Source organism: Aotus nancymaae, unplaced genomic scaffold (genome assembly GCF_030222135.1).
Source record: "Aotus nancymaae isolate 86718 unplaced genomic scaffold, 86718_ANA_hifiasm-v0.15.2.pri h1tg000016l, whole genome shotgun sequence".
Lineage (NCBI taxonomy): Eukaryota > Metazoa > Chordata > Mammalia > Primates > Aotidae > Aotus > Aotus nancymaae.
Genome location: NW_026988428.1, coordinates 757,384 through 776,099, shown reverse-complemented (window position 1 = coordinate 776,099; position 18,716 = coordinate 757,384). Strand labels below are relative to the sequence as shown.

The window sequence follows — 18,716 nt, the reverse complement described above, 5'->3', positions numbered from 1 at the left end:
TCCAGACTCAAATTCTGAACATGTCATCAGACATTTTCATCTAGATGGCCAATAGGTCTCCTCTGCCACCCGTTTAAGACTTAGTTAAATTATTTGATCCTCTTAGAGCCATTCCCTCATAACTAGGAATGGCTATATTAGAGCAAATATATTAGAGCAAACATAGCCATTCCTAATTATGGAGATATGATAAAATCTGCATTACACAGATACATTAAAATATACGCAGTTAATTTCAAATAGTTCTCAAACTTCCTCTAGTTCTAGCTTAAGAATTCTTGCCTTATAGACCAAGTGAGGTAGTTTCCTATACTTTCCTTCATCTGTAGTATAGCATCTCACACAGTATGTTGTGACTATCAATTGAACACTCTTGTTCCACTAGACTTTGAGTTCTTCAATAGTTAGGGGTCATATACTATTCCATTCTATATCCCTAGCTCAGAGTTGGCATTGAATAAATCCTCACTGAACAAATGAATTAACTCATTATATGGTTGTATCATACAGATTAAAACTCTGCTGAACATTCTGTTTCTTTATAATGGCAAAAAAAAAAAAAAAACTCAGAAGCAACATGAATGTTAATAAATGTTTAGAGGAAGTTTCAGAAATGATAGCACACCCAAAACCATAATACTCAGCCATTAAAAATAAATATTAAACAAATATAGCAGTATGAAAGAATTTTGTTAAACAATTAAGTAAAATTATATAGTATGTACACTTGAATATTAATTGATTTTTTAAATAAAAAAGAATCTACGAGGAAAAATCACAAAAATACTAAGACAGCACTGGAGGAAGGCAGAAAGCACTAAATTTTTCTTTATCTTGCTCAACACTATAACCATAGCAACTAGCACAGCACCTGGGCACAAGAACAAGCACTCGGTACTTTTTACTTAAATAAGTAAACAATGATTTCACTATCAGTATCTTAATATTTAATGATTTAATTGCTAAAACTGAATCTGAATTAGACTTCCCATTACCTGTTCCCTCGTAAAGTCAGAGGAGCACTCAGGAAAGTTAGCTGACTGAGAAGGCCAAGGACTTGTCTGAGTGGCTTGAGTGACACTGCACTGTTTCTTCAGATCATACCTTCCACTCGTCAGCAGCACTGAATCGCTTTTGACATTTTCTTTCACATCATTTCCAGTGTTAAGAATGTGAGAATCTGATTAAATAAATAACATGCTCAGATAACATTTCCAAATACTTGACAAATCTTTAAAAGTTCAGTTGTGAGAATCTAATTTAAAAATAAATATCCATGTATATTAATATGAGGATAGCAGTATGACATAAAAAAACAATAAAACCAAAAGCTCATTCTCTGAAAAGATCAATGAAATGAAAGGATCTAAATAAACCAAAAGATCAATGAAGCTAAAAGATCTAAATAAATAGTTTCTTTAGGTCAACTAAATAAACTTTTCTTTCTAAGAATTCTTCCTAAGAATTTGTCAATTTCATCTAAGTTACATAATTACATAATTTATTATGTTTATACTAAAGGTTTGTTAGATTTAATAGATTTAAAGGCTTATGATTTAATTAACTAATAAATAAACCTTTAGTTAGATTGACCAAGAAAAAGAAATTACTAGAATCAGAAATGAAAGAAGTGACATTCTACCAACCTTACAGAGATAAAAAAAAAAAAAAATACTATAAAGGAATACTATAAACAACAGTATGTCAATAATTAGATAACTTAGGACAGACACAGTGGCTCACGCCTGTAATCCCAGAACTTTGGAAGGCCTAGCTGGAAGAATTGCTTGAGGCCAGGAGATGGAGATCAGCCTGGACAATGCAGCAAGACCTGACTCTGTAAAAAGTAAAAATTAAAATTAAAAAATAATTATATAACTTAAGGCTGGGCATGGTGGCTCACACCTATAATCCCAGCACTTTGGGAGGCAGAGACGAGAGAGGCAGATCACCTGAGGTCAGGAGTTCAAGACTAGCCTGGCCAACAGTGAAACCCCATCTCTACTAAAAATACAAAAATTAGCCAGGCATGGTGGTATGCACCTGTAGCTCCAGCTACTTGGGAGGCTGAGACAGGAGAATCACTTGAACCTGGAGGTAGAGATTGTAATGAGCCAAGATCACACCACTGCACTCCAGCCTAGGTGACAAAGCGAGACTGTCTCAACAACAACAACAACAACAACAACAACAACAACAACAACTATGTAACTTAGATGAAGTAGACAAATTCTTAGAAAGAGATAAACTACCCAAATAGACTCAAAAGACAATGTCAACAGACTTTTAGCTGGGAGAGACTGAATCAATAATCATAAAATTACCCACAAAGAAAAGCCCAGGCCCAGGTGGCTCTACTGGTGAATTCTATCAAACATTTAAAGAATAATATTAAATCTTTAAAAGCTCTTCTAAAAATCCGAACATTCCCAAACTTTCTATGAAGGCACTATCACCTTGATAGCAAGTCTAGACCAAAAAAAAAAAAAAAAAAAAAAAAACACAAGAAAACTAAGACCAATATGCTGATGAATATGTACATAATTGTCAACAAAATGTTAGCAAACTGAACCGAGCAATATACAAACATAACTATAAAGCAGGGTCAACTGGGATTTGTCTCAGGCATGCAAATATATCTATCATCAAAAATTAACTAATGTAATATATCATATCAACAGAATAAAAGGCAAAACCCACATGATCATCTCAATAGATGCAGAAAAAGCATTTGATAAAATCTAATATCTTTTCAGGGTAAAAACACTCAGTAAATTAGAAATAGAAGGGAACTTCCTCAATCTAATAAAAGGTCATCCTGTATAAACATCCCGCATCTAATATCATACTTAATGGTGAAAGACTAGACTCTTTTCCTATTGGCCAAAATCAGAAACCAGACAAGGCTGTCTATTATTGTCACTTCTATTCAACATTGTCTTAGAGGTTCTAACCAGTGCAACTGGGCAAGAAAAACAATAAAAGACATTCAGATTGGAAAGGAAAAAGTAAAATTATCTCTATTAGATATAATCTTGCATGTAGAAAAAAACTTAAGGAAACAACTAAAAAACTACTGGGACTAATCAAGTTCAGTGAGGTTGCAGGATATAAAATCAATATACAAAAATAACTATATTTTTATAATGTGTAATAAAGAATCCACAAATGAAAGAAAACAATTCCATTTAAAATACTGTGAAAAAGAGTATGAATAAACTTAACAAAAGAAGCACAAAACTTACTATACTTTGAAAACTATAAAATATTGTTGGAAGAAATAAAAGACGATCTAAATATATGGAAAAAAATCCCACTGTTCATGGATTGGAAGACTTAATGTTGTTAAGATGGCAATAATCCTCAAACTTATCTACAGCTTTAAAGCAATCCCTATCAGAAGTTGAGCTGGCTGCTTTAGAAATTATCACGCTGATGTTAAAATTCATATGGAATTGCAAGGGACCCAAAAGAGTAAAAAAAGTATTGAAAAGGTACAAAAAAGTTGGATGACTCACATCTTCCAATTTCAAAACTAACTCCAAAGCAAGCTGGTAATCAAGACTGTGGTAGTATCAAAGACAGACAAGTGGAACAGAATTAAGAATCCAGAAATAAATCCATGTCTCTTTAATCCTTACCCACACATCAAAAACAAAAATTGATATATTTGCGTTAAAGAGCTATAATGAATCGCTAATTCTGTAACATTCTTCAAATAAAACATGAGAAAATATTATGATCTCAGATTTGGCCATGGATTCCTATATAGGACTGTCAAGGCACAGGCAACAAAAGATAACAGATAAATTGAACACTGTTGGTTTAAGAAATTGCCACAGCTACCCCAACCTTCAGCAACCATGACTGTCATCAGTCAGCAGCCATCAAGACCCTCCACAAGCAAAAAGATTATGACTCACTGAAGGTTTGGATGATCATTAGCAGTTTTTAGCAATCGCGCAATCTCGGCTCACTCCAACCTCCGCCTGCTGGGTTCTAGCAATTCTCCTGCCTCAGCCTCCCAGGTAGCTGAGATTACAGATGTGTGCCACCACACCCAGCTAATTTTTGTATTTTTTGTAGACAGGGGTTTTGCCATGTTGGCCAGGCTGGTCTTAAACTCCCGACCTTAGGTGATCCACCCACCTCAGCCTCCCAAAGTGCTGGATTACAGGTGTGAGCCACTGTGCCTGACCAGCAATCAAGAATTTTTAAATTAAGCTATGTACATTTTTTAGTCATAATAATAGTGTAAATATGACTTTCATATGCACTGGTAAACTGAAAACTTTGTGTGACTTGCTTTATTGTGATACTCACTTCATTGTGCCGGTCTGGAACCCGATCTGCAGTATATCTAAAGTACGCCTGTATAAGGAAGAAGTTCAGCCTTCTTCATGTGGATATCTGGTGATTCCATCACCACTTGTGGAAAGGCTGTTCTTTTCCCCATTGAATTGTTTTGCCAGCCTTGTCAAAGATCAATTAATGTTAAGAGTTTATCTCTGGACTCTCAATTCAATTCATTCCAATTATCTTTCACCAAGCTCCTTTTCTACTCAATCAGCTACAGAGTATTTCTAGCTTATAATTATAAAAGTTGATTAGTACTATTATTTTCAAATGTTTGAGAATTACTGCATGTCTTGTGTTTTCCTATTTTCTTATTTATGTTTATCCCATTTTCTTGCCTATAAATACTGTTTCCATTTGCCATAGCCAACCTCTAGTGATGGTGGGAAAGGAAAGGCTGCTCAACTGGGTGAGATATGCCAAGTCTGTTAATTGGATAGGGAATCATTCCCTTTCTGGGGGCTTAGCAGCTGCAGAAACTACCCTCAATATTTTACTCTATATGCAAAATCTACTCAAGTCTACTACCGGGCAGGGGCACAGGAGAGGATCCCAAAAAAGCAATGCCCATATTATTCATGCTATTGCCTCAGGGCTCATTCCAACCTCAGTATCTTGTTGGGGAGATTCCTCCTATTTTTGAGGAGGAACTTCAATCATGTAGTCCTCTTGAATTCTCTTGGTCCTGTTTCTCACTGCTTCTCCGGGAAGAAGGTATGACTTATCTGATTGATGATTTTTTTTTTTGAAGGACTATATATACATGTGGTTCAGTCTCTTGCTTTGGTATATGCTGTACCTCCTGCCGAGAGGGTGCATTCTTTTCTTTTTCTTTTTAGAAGACAGACCTGAATTTCTGGGAGCTAATACATTTGGGAAAGAGAGCTATGCAGCAAGCCCGGCTACTCAGATACCTAAGCTATTCTCTCCACCTGCGCTTTTATCAGTAACGAAGCTACAATTTTGATCTCTGTTGGCCTTTCTCCTATGTCTGACTCCAGTTGTTCTCAAACTACAGAGGAAAAGACTCTTTGAGTTAAGAGTCTCCCACAAACTGTTCCCACATCTGCAATTGTCGTCTCCTTTCTTTTGTAGCACTGTTAATGACTTTATTCTTCAGTGTATGTTTTCTGTCATTTAAATAGGCTTTTGATAGGAGATGAAAGAGATGTATATATCAGTCCTTCAATTAGCTACAATAGTGAAGCCCAAAACATCTAAGTCTACTGACTCACACTCTTTCCACTACCCCACATCACCTTGTAAGACACAGACCTTACTAGAGTGGAGATACAAACATTGAATGTAAACTAAGTATACGGGAAATACACTAATGCACAGAAAAGTCCAAAAGAAGTGGAAGAACTCACATCAGAATATAAAGAAAGCGTCACTATACATCAGAGTATAAAGAAGAAACTTGAGACAATATTGAGAGGATGAATGAAATCCACATAGCGATGAGCAATTCCAAAGAGAAATAACAAGGCAAGTAAGAACACAGAGATGGAGAAGTGCAAGGTAAGTTCCATTATAAGGAGTATAAGTAGGAAATAAAGCGAAGAAAGATATCAACTGAAAGACATGAGTAAGATCAAGAGACGTGTAAGACCTTGAAGGCCTCTCTCACTTTCTACAACATTCAAAACACGTGTGTACAACAGGTACTAAGCCAACCATATATGAGGTTTTTTCCCCAGGGTAGAGGCCCGTACATATATAGATAATATTTTATTACAATATACTGAAGTTGTCCCTCAATCTTCCACTGCTGCATATGTACATACATATAAAATAAATGAGTGAAAAGAAACAATCAGTATGTAAATAATTTAACTTCAAAATTTGAGGTGTTCATTTAAATGTTTTTTCATTGGCTGGGTATGGTGGCTCACGCCTGTAATCCCAGCACTTTGGGAGGCCGAGGCAGGTGGATCACCTGAGATCAGGAGTTTGAGACCAGCCTGGCCAACATGGTGAAACTCCATCTCTATTAAAAATACAAAAATTAGTCGGGTGTGGTGATGGGCACCTGTAATCCCAGCTACTCGGGAGGCTGGGGCAAGAGAGTCTCTTGAACCAGGGATGAGGAGGTTGCAGTGAGCTGAGATTGCACCCCATTGCACTCCAGCCTGGGTGACAAGAGTCAAAACTCTGTCAAACAAACAAGCAAGCAAACAAACAAAACAACAAATAAATAAATAAATGGTTTCTCATATATACCTCTAATATGAAAAGAGCCATCATCATTTCTTTCTACCACAAGATGATCAATATGTACAGTTACAGGAGTTGGTTCAAGGGATACTGTACTACTCCGGGGACTGTCATCCTACAGGAAAGAAAAAGAACATTGCCATGTTACTCTAGCCAGTCATATTTTTAATGAGTTAAAGATAAAACATGTATCTTTATATGTTTCAGCTGATACAGTGAGAAAATTGCTGGTTATATTTTGACATTTCCTAATTTCCAAAAAAGATCTCTACGTCATTTACCAAAAAAGACAAACAAAATTGTTTTAATAAATGCTGATAGAACATAAATTATAGAGAGGGCACATTCTTAGACACGAATGAAAGTCCAGGTAGGCAAAAGGAACATGACAATATAAACTTATTTATTAACATACTTTTAAATTTATTTTTGTGTTAGAAACTTGTATCTTCATTGGCATTACTGTTGCAACAGTTTCATCTTCCAAAAAATGTTGAATATTCAAAAGGGAAGATGTAAGAAACTCAGTGCTGAAGTTTTCTATGTGGCACTGCAGAAATCCATTTTTTTCTGCAAGTAAAGAGTGTATTACAGCACCAGGCCCACTTTCAAACCTCAGAGAAATCTCAGGAGAGGATTTGGAATGAATTACAGCTTTCTGATCGGAACCTAAGGAAGATGAACATATAAAAATGTTTGTAGCACTGTTCAATAATATTACTATTATGTGTCATGTAGTACATTAAAATAATACTAGTTTTACTATTTACCCCGAGTTTAAACGATATTCTACAGCACATATACAATATACATACATCCACTAATTCCAATATTTTAAGGCAACTTTCTCCTACAATAATGTTGATTTTTCTATATTTTCTGTTTTTTTTGATAATAAGAAAAACATGTCATGATATAACTCTGGTGTGATACATACCTCGGATACTTAGTGTGTGTTTGATTGTATACCTAACTATACATTCAAATGGTGGCTGTGATGCAGAAATAAGTTAGATATTTAAAGTGACTCTTACGCCATTTCTCAAGAAGCAACAAAAGCCTGAGGTTTTGCAGTTTCCTCATAAAACTGGGGCCTTAAATAACAGAAAAATAAACAGAGAAGACCTCATTAAATTGTTTCTATTAGAAGGCAAACCAAAAACGGAAATTATAATAAGGGAAGAGCGTGTGTGTATGTGTGGGCATGTAAAACTACATTTACTTATGCCTGGACCCTGTCTCCCAAAAAAAATTTATAGATGGCGTAGAGAGGTATAAACACACAGTTTAAAAACAAATTTTAAAATTCCAATGAAGCTCCAGTAGGATATCTAACTTAAAAAATACAAGTTGCTAGTGAAATCACTGAAGTAAATTACTTGTGAACTCATGGTAACTATTTTGCTTATTTATTTTATGTTACTTGGTTCCAAAATGTGTAACAGGCAATATGCACATGGTATAATCTGATAAAAAATGAGGAGACAAGGAAAAAAGGAAGGAAGGGAAAAGGGAATGGTAGTTGGTAAGGTTAATAACCCAAAATGCATCATTTAAATTCCTATACCAAAAGGTGGACCAAAAATGAGCTCCCTAGCAAAAAAGATAAAAATATGATCAGTTTCACAACTCATATAAGCCATAAGATAAAAACAAACTCGTCCTGGAAAGGCAAAGCCGTTTCAGTTTCTGAGGTATGAAAGTTATTTATCCTATGGGTCCCCATAAGAAGACTGCTGTATCAATTCATGACAGATTTTTAAAAATTCATAATGAAAAGGTATTTTATTTTTCTTCAGCATGGGTGTGACTAGTCTTAAACAGGTCAAATACATGCATATTTGTGAAAGGGGGAGAGTTGCAAGAAACTAAAGATGTGTGTATTTATTTATACCAAGGATAGGTCTCCATTCACAATTCCAGGTGGAGAGTTGTTCTTAAAACTTCCATTCCATCACGCCTGTAATCCTAGCACTTTGGGAGGCCAAGGTGGGTGGATCACCTGAGGTCAGGAGTTCAAGACCAGCCTGGCCAACATGGTGAAACCCCATCTTAAAAAAACAAAACAAAACCAAAAAAACTTCCATTCCAGGTACAGAATTATACTTACTGTTATTACTACTTATTAACATTCCAGAAAATAATACAAGAGTTCAAATGTAACTCTAAAGAATTATTTCAAAATTCACGTATTTTTATTTTTTAAAATAGAAGGTAAAAGTAACAATCACAAATTGGTAATGGTTAGTATTCTTTCCCATGTCAAGAAAAACAAGAGTGAACTTGCTGAACAAGAGAACTTGCCAACAAATAAACTGGATAATGTGATTTTATTTTGCCTTTTTAACCTAGATCTACACACACACACACATTCTCATTCCATGGAGTAAAGCCAGAAATAATTTCAAACAAAAAGAGGTTTTTTTGGAGACAAAATAAAACAAAACAAAAACTTTCTTAGTCAAAATCATTCCTCCCTACTACCCCTTATGCCATGGAACTATTATGCCATGTCTTCCTATTGAAGCTCCACATACTATAGAAAAAACAACCACAAACTACAAATAGTAATTATTATTATTATAAATAAATGTAATTTTCCTTGAATTCAATTATAGTCAAGATAGGACTCCTGATGAGACATATGTAAAAGAAAAAAGTTAAAACATATTAAACCACTATATATGAAAAGTAATTAAAAAAAAATCTTACCAACTGGACGATTACAAAGGTAATGCCGCAGACTGATATTTCCTAACTGGTCTGGTGTCACCTGATTCACTTGAAGACAAATTTCTGTATCTTCCCCTCGGATGTCAATTTCCCCATTAACACCAGTAATTTTAAACACCACAACGGACATCTATTAATGATTGCATAAATGATATTAGTATGCCAAGCAGTTCAAAACAAATTTTAAGAAATAATATAGGAAAACTACCATTACCCTCTAAAAATATAATTGTGACCTTCCAGACCAAAAATATACTTGTGACCTATAGAACATGGTTGTTACATTATAGTGAAAACCTTTTCTTTCATTTATTAAAAAAAAAAATTAGGTCACAAGGATTGCAAAAGGATTTTCATTAAAAGTTAGACATAATATCTTTTTCAAGTCTTCCATAAGAATATTTCACTGCATCAGGAGGGCTTAAGAGAAACCACTAGCTTGGGCAACACAGTGAGACTCCCTCATATCTACAAAAAAATTTAAAACAGCCAGGTGTGGTGGTGTGTGCCTATAGTCCCAGTTACTTGGGAGGCTGAGGCAGGAAGATCACTTAAGCCCAGGAGTTCAGGGTTGCAGTGAGCTATGGACACAGCTCTGCACTCCAGCCTGGGCAACAGAGTGAGATCCTGTCTCTAAAAAAATAGAAATAAAAAACATAGAATGCAAGACAGAAAAAAGAAAGAGCCTCCACTCCTCAAAATGAATAAAACAAATTTAGAAAAATAAAACCAAAGGAAAAACAATTGATTAGGAGGGAAGCGTTTTCAAGAATAAAAGGAGCAAAATGAATTGCCCACCATCTAAGAATTCATTTTATATGAGTGTCTCAAAATATGTACATATCAAATATGAAATATAATTGGTGGCATTTTTCTTCATAGAATCTCTCTCAAATGATTACTACCAACCAGGTCATCATGATTTTCTTGAGCACCCTCTGAATTTGTACTGATGGCATCTGGAGAAGTTTCACCATAATTCTGTAAGTTTGCACTGGCATTCACACTTTCTGTTGTGCTCTGGTAATTTGTAGTTGAGTTCTTTTTATTTCCTAAAATAATACAAAAGTAACTTAATAAATTAAAGTCAGTTTTGCACATGATCTAACATTGCATGCTTATTTAACAAAAATGGACTATCCTTTCAACTCCTTCTCAAGCACTGCCTCCTTTAAAAAAATGGACCAAGAAAAATTAGACTGTGATTAGTTAGCAAACAATGAATGTGCTATAATTCAATATTTCTCAAATTATCTGTGGTAAAAAACAATTTTTAAAACATTTTGTAGCCATCAATACTTTTTAAAAATGCCATGAAAATGAATTAATAGAAAAATGAGGTAAGAAAACCTAAAGACCTATAAAACATAGGTCCTAATTTATTATTATATTTACTACTTTAAAATCAGCTTCTAAACTAGTGCTTGGCAATGTGTTAGGTGCTCAATAAATTATTAAATAAATGGCCCAGAAAAGATACCTGTAAATACAGTTGTAGTATGAGGGGCTAACAAAAGCATTTCATGGGGGATTCCTAACATTGTCGGGGTTAAGAAGACATCTCTGATAAAATAATATTTCCACTAAAGTGAACAAAGGCTGGGTGCAGTGGCTCACGCCTGTAATCCCAGCACTTTGGCGAGAGGATCACTTGAGCCCAGGAGTTCAAGACCAGCCAGGGCAACACAGCAAAGCCCCATCTCTACCAAAAACACAAAAATTAGCCAGACATAGTGGCACTCCCCTGTGCCTCGGGAGGCTGAGGCAGAGGATCACTTGAGCCCGGGAGGTAGAGATTGCAGTGAGCCAAGATAGCACCACTGCACTGCACTCTAGATTGGGTGACAGAGTGAGACCCCATCTCAAAAAAAAAAAAAAAGAATTGCCTTAAAAAAATTTTTTTTTTTTTGAGACGGAGTCTCACTCCGTCACCCAGACTCTCCACCTGCCTCAGCCTCCCAAGTATCTGGGATTACAGGCACGCACCACCATGCTCGGCCAATTTTTTCTATTTTTAGTAGAGATAGGGTTTCACCAAGTTGGCCAGGCTGGTCTCGAACTCCTGACCTCGAGTGATCTGCCTGCCTTGGCCTGCCAAGGTGCTGGGATTACAGGGGTGAGCCATTGTGCCTGGCCCCTTTTAAAAAATTTAAAACAAAATGTTTTCTTAATTTACGTGGAAAAGAATAATTGTAAGGAGAGCAAAAAGACACGCTGAAAAACACTGACTGGATAAAATAATGGATGGGGAAAAAAAAGCCAAAAGAATTGTCCTTAACTACTCTAATTAATATCAAAAATAATAAAATAAATAGAAAAAGAGCATTCTAGGAACAGGTACAACAAACTGAGATGGAAAAGCTTATCACAGTAAAGAAAGTGACAGAAAGGCTGAAGTAAACTATGATCCATCTGAAGTATAATGAGCACATGGGAAAACATCAGAAGTAAGCTGGAGCCACATCACACAGAGCATTGTCAGTAATGTTAAGAATTTTTAACTTAACAGCCTTATAGCAATTATAAGTTATCAGCAATACAGTGGTAAATGTTATCATGAAACTTGTGTTTTTTAAAAGACTATTTTGCCTGGCAAAGCATTGTGGCTCACAGCTGTAATCCCAACACTTTGGGAGGCCAAGGTGGGCGGATCACCTGAGGTCAGAAGTTTGAGACCAGCCTGGCCAATATGGTGAAACCCCATCTCTACTAAAAATACAAAAATTAGCCAGATGTGGTGGCACACACCTGTAATCCCAGCTATTTGGGGAGCTGAGGAGGCAGGAGAATCGCTTGACTCCAGCAGGCGGAGGTTGCAGTGAGCTGAGATCGCATTACTGCAGTCCAACCTGAGTGACAGAGTGAGACTCGGTCTCAAAAAAAAAAAAGAGTATTTTGGCTATAGAATAAAGAATGAACTGCAAATGGACATGAAGAGATGTGGAAAGACTAGTTGAGGACCAGAGGTAGGCTGATGGTCCAGCTGTATGTCTATGTGTGTTCATAAATATGTACATACATTCACAAATATGTATACATGCACATATACACATACATATCTTTTTGTATACATATACCTGTGTATATATCTGACACACCCACACACATATATACAAATACATAGATAAAGGCCTGGAAGTATATATACCAAAAGTGGATGGTAAAAGCAGATAAACCAGATAATATGGAAATGCCTAGAGTAAAAATTGAAGGTGTGACCTTAGTATCACCCTATTCTCCTTTTAAAATGAGAGAATATTCATATATTTCTTATAAAAAAACAAAATGCCAGAGTCTCCTTCCAATGAAAATTAATGACCTTGACATAAAAAGAGTATCTGTTCAAAAGAACCAGGAATGTATGTCATTAAAATGTTACAAAGTCCACACTTTCTAGGATCCTAAAAACAGTCTACTGCTGGAATCTATTCAAAGATAGTCATCAAAAATTGAAACAAAAATTTGTGAACAATAATATAATTACAGCACTTTTATAACTGATAAATTATAAACAATCTAAACATCCAACATCAGGAAAATGTTTAAAAGGCCATGGTACATTCTTAAAACAATTTTATATAAGCTTAAAAATATTTTCAAAGGAGTTTAAATAATATTAGAGAATACTTACAGAAGATAAAAAGCAGGCTACAAACCAAACATGTAATATGACAGCAAATATACAAATATATGGGTACATATATAAATTCATAAAGTAACAGTTGACATCTTGTGAATGTGAGACTTTTCGGTGATTTTATTTTCCATATTGTAGTTGTATTTTCCACATTGACTGGTAGTCATTTTTACTTATTATTTAATTATTAGAAATAATAAAATCACTGATGATTTGATCTGCCACAAGAACATTGTTTTTGAAGTATATTTTGATCACAGGACAAAAATTCTCTATTAAGGTAGGATTTTAAGCCAGAAAGGGGGCCCAGGGGAACTAGAGCTATCTGCAAATCTAAACTAGATTTTCATGACTCATATCAGTACCTCTTCTACATTCACATGATATGCTGGAAGGAAGATTGCTATGAATTGTAACAGAGTTAGACTCAGAATTTTTGTTTATGTACAGTACACATTCCCCAAGTCTGGGGAGCTAGAATAGCTTAATGGTTGGTTAAAAACTTGGGCTCTTCAGTCAGGCTAGCTGACAAATCTGCCTCTTACTACTTCCTGGCTATAACTGTTGGACAAAATATCTTATTTCTCTAAGCTTTAGTTTCTAAATCTATAGAAAAGTGATCAATAATAATAACTACCTCATATAATGGTCTCAATGATTAAATTAATATATTTGACAGCACTTGGCAGCATGACTAGGGGTGGTTCAACAAATGTTTGCTATTGTTCTTATTAAATATTATCATATAAGGTAAACTGACTAGTGTCTCCCACCAAGATAAAGTAAACTGAGATCTAGTAGAGAGATTTTTCTCTGACTTGTGTAAAGGGTGTATTTTGTTTTAAGAAGACGTGTTTGCATCAGATAGAAGAGCTCAGACTTTGAAGTCTGACTAACTGGGTTCAAATGCTAAACTCTACCACTTACTAGCTGTGTAACCTTGGGCAAGCTGCTCACCTACCTAGGCTTTGTTTGTCTCATCTTTAAAATGAAGATAACAGTTCCTACCTCAATTTATTTGAAGATCAAATATATGTAAGATAGTTAAAATAGTAACTGTTATAGTAAGTCCCTAGTAAATATTAGCTTAAAATAACAAATGAGAGGCCAGGCATGGTGGCTCACACCTGTAATCCCAGCAATTTGGGAGGCCAAGATGGGAGGATCACCTGAGACCAGGAATTTGAGACCAGCCTGGCCAATATGGTGAAAAAAAAAAATTAGCTGGGTGTGGTGCCAGTGCCTGTAATCCCAGCTACTTGGGAGGCTGAGGCAAAAGAACTACATGAATCCAGCAGGTAGAGGTTGCAGTGAGGCGGAGGTTGCAAGTGAGGCAATATTCTGCCATTGCACTCTAGCCTGGGCAACAAGAATGAAACTACATCTCAAAAAAAAAAAAAAAAAAAAAAAAAGAGTAACAAACAAGAAAGACAATCCCAGCTCTGTGTACAATAATATGACTATAGGAAAACCGCTCAAACTTCAGGAGCCTCAGTTTCCTTATCTGAAAAGATGGATAAGAATAAGCACTTATACCTCACAGGGTTGAAGCAATTTGGTACATAGTAGACAGTAGGCTCTAGAGCCAGAACACCTGAATTTAAACCACTAACTAGTTGTGTTACTTTGAGTTAGTTATTTAACCTCTCTCTGAAGATAACAGTATACTACTAATAGAATTGTTGTGAGGATTAAATGCATTAATATATATACAAAGCATACAGAATGGTATCAACACAAAGTAAATGCTCAATAAATGTTAGCTTCTATTATTACAGGGTTGTAATTCAAATTAAAAGAAGTAAATTATTTAAGCACATGCAATGGTTTGAATATGTCCCTTCAAAATTCATGTGTTGCCAAAGTGATAGTACTAAGAGGTGGGGCATTTAACAGGTGATCAGCCCATGAGAGCAGACCCCTACACGAAGGGATTAAGACCCTTACAAAAGAGGCTTCAGGCAGCTTCTCTTACCCTCCAGAAGATGCAACCTTTACAATTTGATGAGGTTTGATCTTGGACTTCCCAGCCTCCAGAACTGTAAGAAATAAACTTCTGTTTTTTATAAATTACCCAGTCTGTGGTATTCTGTGATAGCAGAACAAAACAGACAGTGCCTGGCAATAAATGGTAGCTACTATTATGGTACTTATATTAATAATACCTGTTATACTATTACTTAATACATATTTGCTATATTAATTATATTACTAATGATCTAAACTTTTCAACTAAATCAATAGGCTTATTTACTTTCAAATAGAAAGTAATTGAGGCCAGGTGTGGTGGCTCATGCCTGTACTCCCAGCATTTTAGGACAGCAAGGCACATGGATCATTTGAGGTCAGGAGTTCGAGACCAGCCTGGCCAACATGGCAAAACCCAATCTCTAATAAAAATACAAAATTAGCTGGGAATGGTGGTACACACCTGCAATCCCTACTACTCAGGAGGCTGAGGCAGGAGAATTGCTTGAACCCAGGAGGCGGAGGCTGCAGTGAGCTGAGATCACAATACTGCACCCCAGCCTGGGCGACAGAGCAAGGCTCCCTCTCCAAAAAAATAAAGAAAAAATGAAAAAAGAAAGAAATTCATATTTGCCACTGGTCTCCTATGTTTTTGTGTCTGCAGCAACTACTTTCTGACTATGTCCCATACTTCTAATTCCTGTTCACAAACTCCCTAATGCTTTAGTGAGGAAGATGCAACTAACAGCTTCTAAGTCATTCCTAGTAGTCTTTACTGGAGCACTGGTTGTGTCTCAATAAAATGGGGAAATCATGTAGTTCCACCATACACTATCATGTATGTGAAAGAATCCTGATTTTGTAAATCAGCAGAATTCACCAAATTAAGCCCACCTAATCAAATTTCCAAATATAGGAGTCTCTGTAATAGAGGCTGGTAGCCTTAATGTTGGCTGCCTTATGGTCTAAATGACTGGATACAAATAATTGCTGGATGTCAGTCATAGAGAGGCAGGAGTATCTGGTTAAAAGAAACAGTGGAACAACCATTAGAAGAAAGTTAGGTACTCTTATATAGTCCATGTATATATAAATAAGTCTTTTGGGGGGCTATAATGAACAATTACTGAATTTAACTAAAAATAACTAAATATTAACAATCAATAACAATTGTTGAATATAAGTAAAAATATTCAGTTATTTTTAGTTATGTTCAATAACTTTAAAAGGCATGGAAACAGTTAACAATTATTGAATATAACTAGAAGCATACCTTTTCTCCTAAGGTGTATGTATGTAATATAAATTCTTAAACCATATCACTTTACCTTTTTCCAAAAACATATGGCTATCACTTCCATCACTTTCTAACAACTGTTCTTCCAATATCATGCTGTCAAGTGAAATGGTATCCAATGACATTTGTGAAGAGCTTCTTTTCATATTCTTATAAGAAACACAGAGAGGAGCCACGTTGGGTGGGTAACGTTCCTTAGGCTTTCCACTGTTAACAAAATTATTAGAAAGTTATTACATATAAAGAAAAAAATTCTATCTTAAAAGATGCTTCTAACAAAATTAAAACTATGTATATGGCATCCATAGCTTAAATTATGTTTAAACATATAACTGCAAAGAGTTTTCATATTTTGAAACATCTACTCTTCCACGTGTTAACAATGCCATATTTTGTCAAGAGGTTTTCTGCCTCAAAACAAAATACACATGCAACAATCCTGCAGGATCTGCACATGTACCCCAGAACCTAAAGTACAATGAAAAAAAAAAAAAAGAAAACAGGTGCTAAACAGTATAATCTTGGTCAAAAATATATAAAACCACATCTTATGTATAATACATGCCTGAAAAAGTTAAGAAACATATTTACTATAGAGTTAACTTAGGGGATTTCTGATGGTGACAATGCGAAGGCTTAATTTTTAAGTTTTTCCTTACTTGTATTTTCTAATTTTCTATGATGCACATATACCATTTTACTGTAATAAATGGTATTTTAATTGATAAAAAAACAAAAACAAAATACACTCAAATGTGCACACACTCAGCAACATAAAATAATTTTTAAAAAGGCCAATAAAATGTTGTTACCTTAAAGATGACTGTGATTTAAGTGTTCTAACTGCGGGGGTCTCTTCTTTACTGATTTCTAGGTTTTCAGAGAGTGAAGCTGCTTCTGTAAGCAAATCTTCAGCTTTAAAGATTAACTCTATGGTTTCGTTTCCTTTACCAGTTAAACTATTTGAAAGTATGTTTTGATTACCATCACTATCAAATGACAGCATATTCGAATCTTCTCTGTAGTTTAAAATACTACTTGAATCTGTATAAAATGAATCCTTTTTGTCACTTGTTTCTGATCCCATTTCTCCTGAGCCACTTTTGTAAACAAGTCCACTACTTTCATCTTCACTTATTTTCCCTAAATGTTTATCTGATAAATAGTCCATAAAAGAAATGCCTTTTTGCAGATTTGTATCACTAGCTGATTTAAAAAGCAAAGGATCCTTTAAAGGGACATGGCTAAGGTCAACACTCATAGATCTGTTGTCCGACATATGATTAACAGTTACACTTCTAATTCTATTTACATCCCTACTAATTTGTTTTGTTTTTGAAGACAAAAAATCCCCATTTTCTGTAGACAAATAATCAGGAACCACTGGGCTCACACTTTCAGAAACAGGAGACTTAAGAGTATTTGCTTGATCCACTGGATGGAGCAAAAGAGCCAGTTCTGCACTTCTAAGTAAAATTCCAATACAAATGGATGTCTGACTAGCAGGACTGCCAGTCACAGCTTCTACATCTTTCCTTAAGTTCTCTGAAAGCAGGATAAGTGACTCATGCAGGAAAAGCAGAAGCAGATACTGGTAGTGATTAATCTGCATACTGACATGTTTATGAACATGAACTAGGACATGAATATCCGCCTCTGAAGAGGAAGAGGACAATCTGAAAAATGTATCTGATGAAGGTTTCTGACCACCATTTGTCAAGGGCTCAGACTCTGTACTATAATACTCCTTCAAGAGCTTCTTCCGCTTCAATCGGCCAGCCAGATCACTAGATTCACTTTGTGATGTATTTAGAGATAACTGACTACAAGTCTGTGGCTCTTTTTGTGACTCTGCATATCTTGTTGGTTGACAAATCCAAATGGAAAGAGGGAATGAGTCTACAAAACTTATTGGCCGTCCTTTTCCACTTTTCATCCCTTCATAATCTATCCAAAATTGAGAAAAGTACACAGCCCAAACATCCATGGCAGCAGAAGTTTTAAGAGTGTTTTTACTCAATTGGGGAGTAATATTTCCTTTATAAACTTCATGCATTTTCGTATCTTGTTCATGAGCATGTCTCTGGAAAATTGGATGTAAAAGATTAAAACTGTCACAAGATTTGGGGAAGCTGGTATATGTTTTACTAAAAAAATCACAATCTTTAAAGTCTTGAAACAAAGCTTCTAGGTCAGAATGTCGACAGTTTGGACAGTGCCTTGTATTTGTGGCAATCATTTCAGAACTCTGAATAGAAATGGCACGTGGCTGATCTTGATGACATTCAGATTTCATTTCAGAAGGAATCACAAACTAGAAGAGAAGAAAAATTAATGTCATCCAACTGGCAAATCCATACATCTTGAAGATAAGAGAACATGACTTAGCTCAGAAATTCTTCTTCCTGACCTTTCCCCCAAAATACTACTTTCTTATTAAGACATAAAACACTAACTCTTCCCATCAAATCTTTTTATTGAACTGCATAAAGAGACCTTAAATGACCA

The 18,716-nt window shown here is 35.4% G+C and overlaps 1 protein-coding gene across 4 annotated transcripts in view; it reads right to left on the bottom strand.

The window, feature by feature from the left end:
• BLTP3B (bridge-like lipid transfer protein family member 3B) overlaps positions 1-18,716 on the bottom strand; it is a 90,501-nt gene that overhangs the window by 5,948 nt on the left and 65,837 nt on the right. For 3 of the 4 annotated variants that reach the window (XM_012469260.3, XM_021675571.2, XM_021675572.2), the window contains 7 exons: positions 17,021-18,522; positions 16,240-16,415; positions 10,216-10,358; positions 9,286-9,436; positions 6,989-7,242; positions 6,580-6,688; positions 996-1,180 (listed from right to left, as the gene is read on the bottom strand). In XM_012469260.3, the coding sequence (XP_012324683.2) occupies positions 996-1,180; positions 6,580-6,688; positions 6,989-7,242; positions 9,286-9,436; positions 10,216-10,358; positions 16,240-16,415; positions 17,021-18,522 (2,520 nt within the window). The other variant, XM_064376822.1, reaches the window with a different exon arrangement.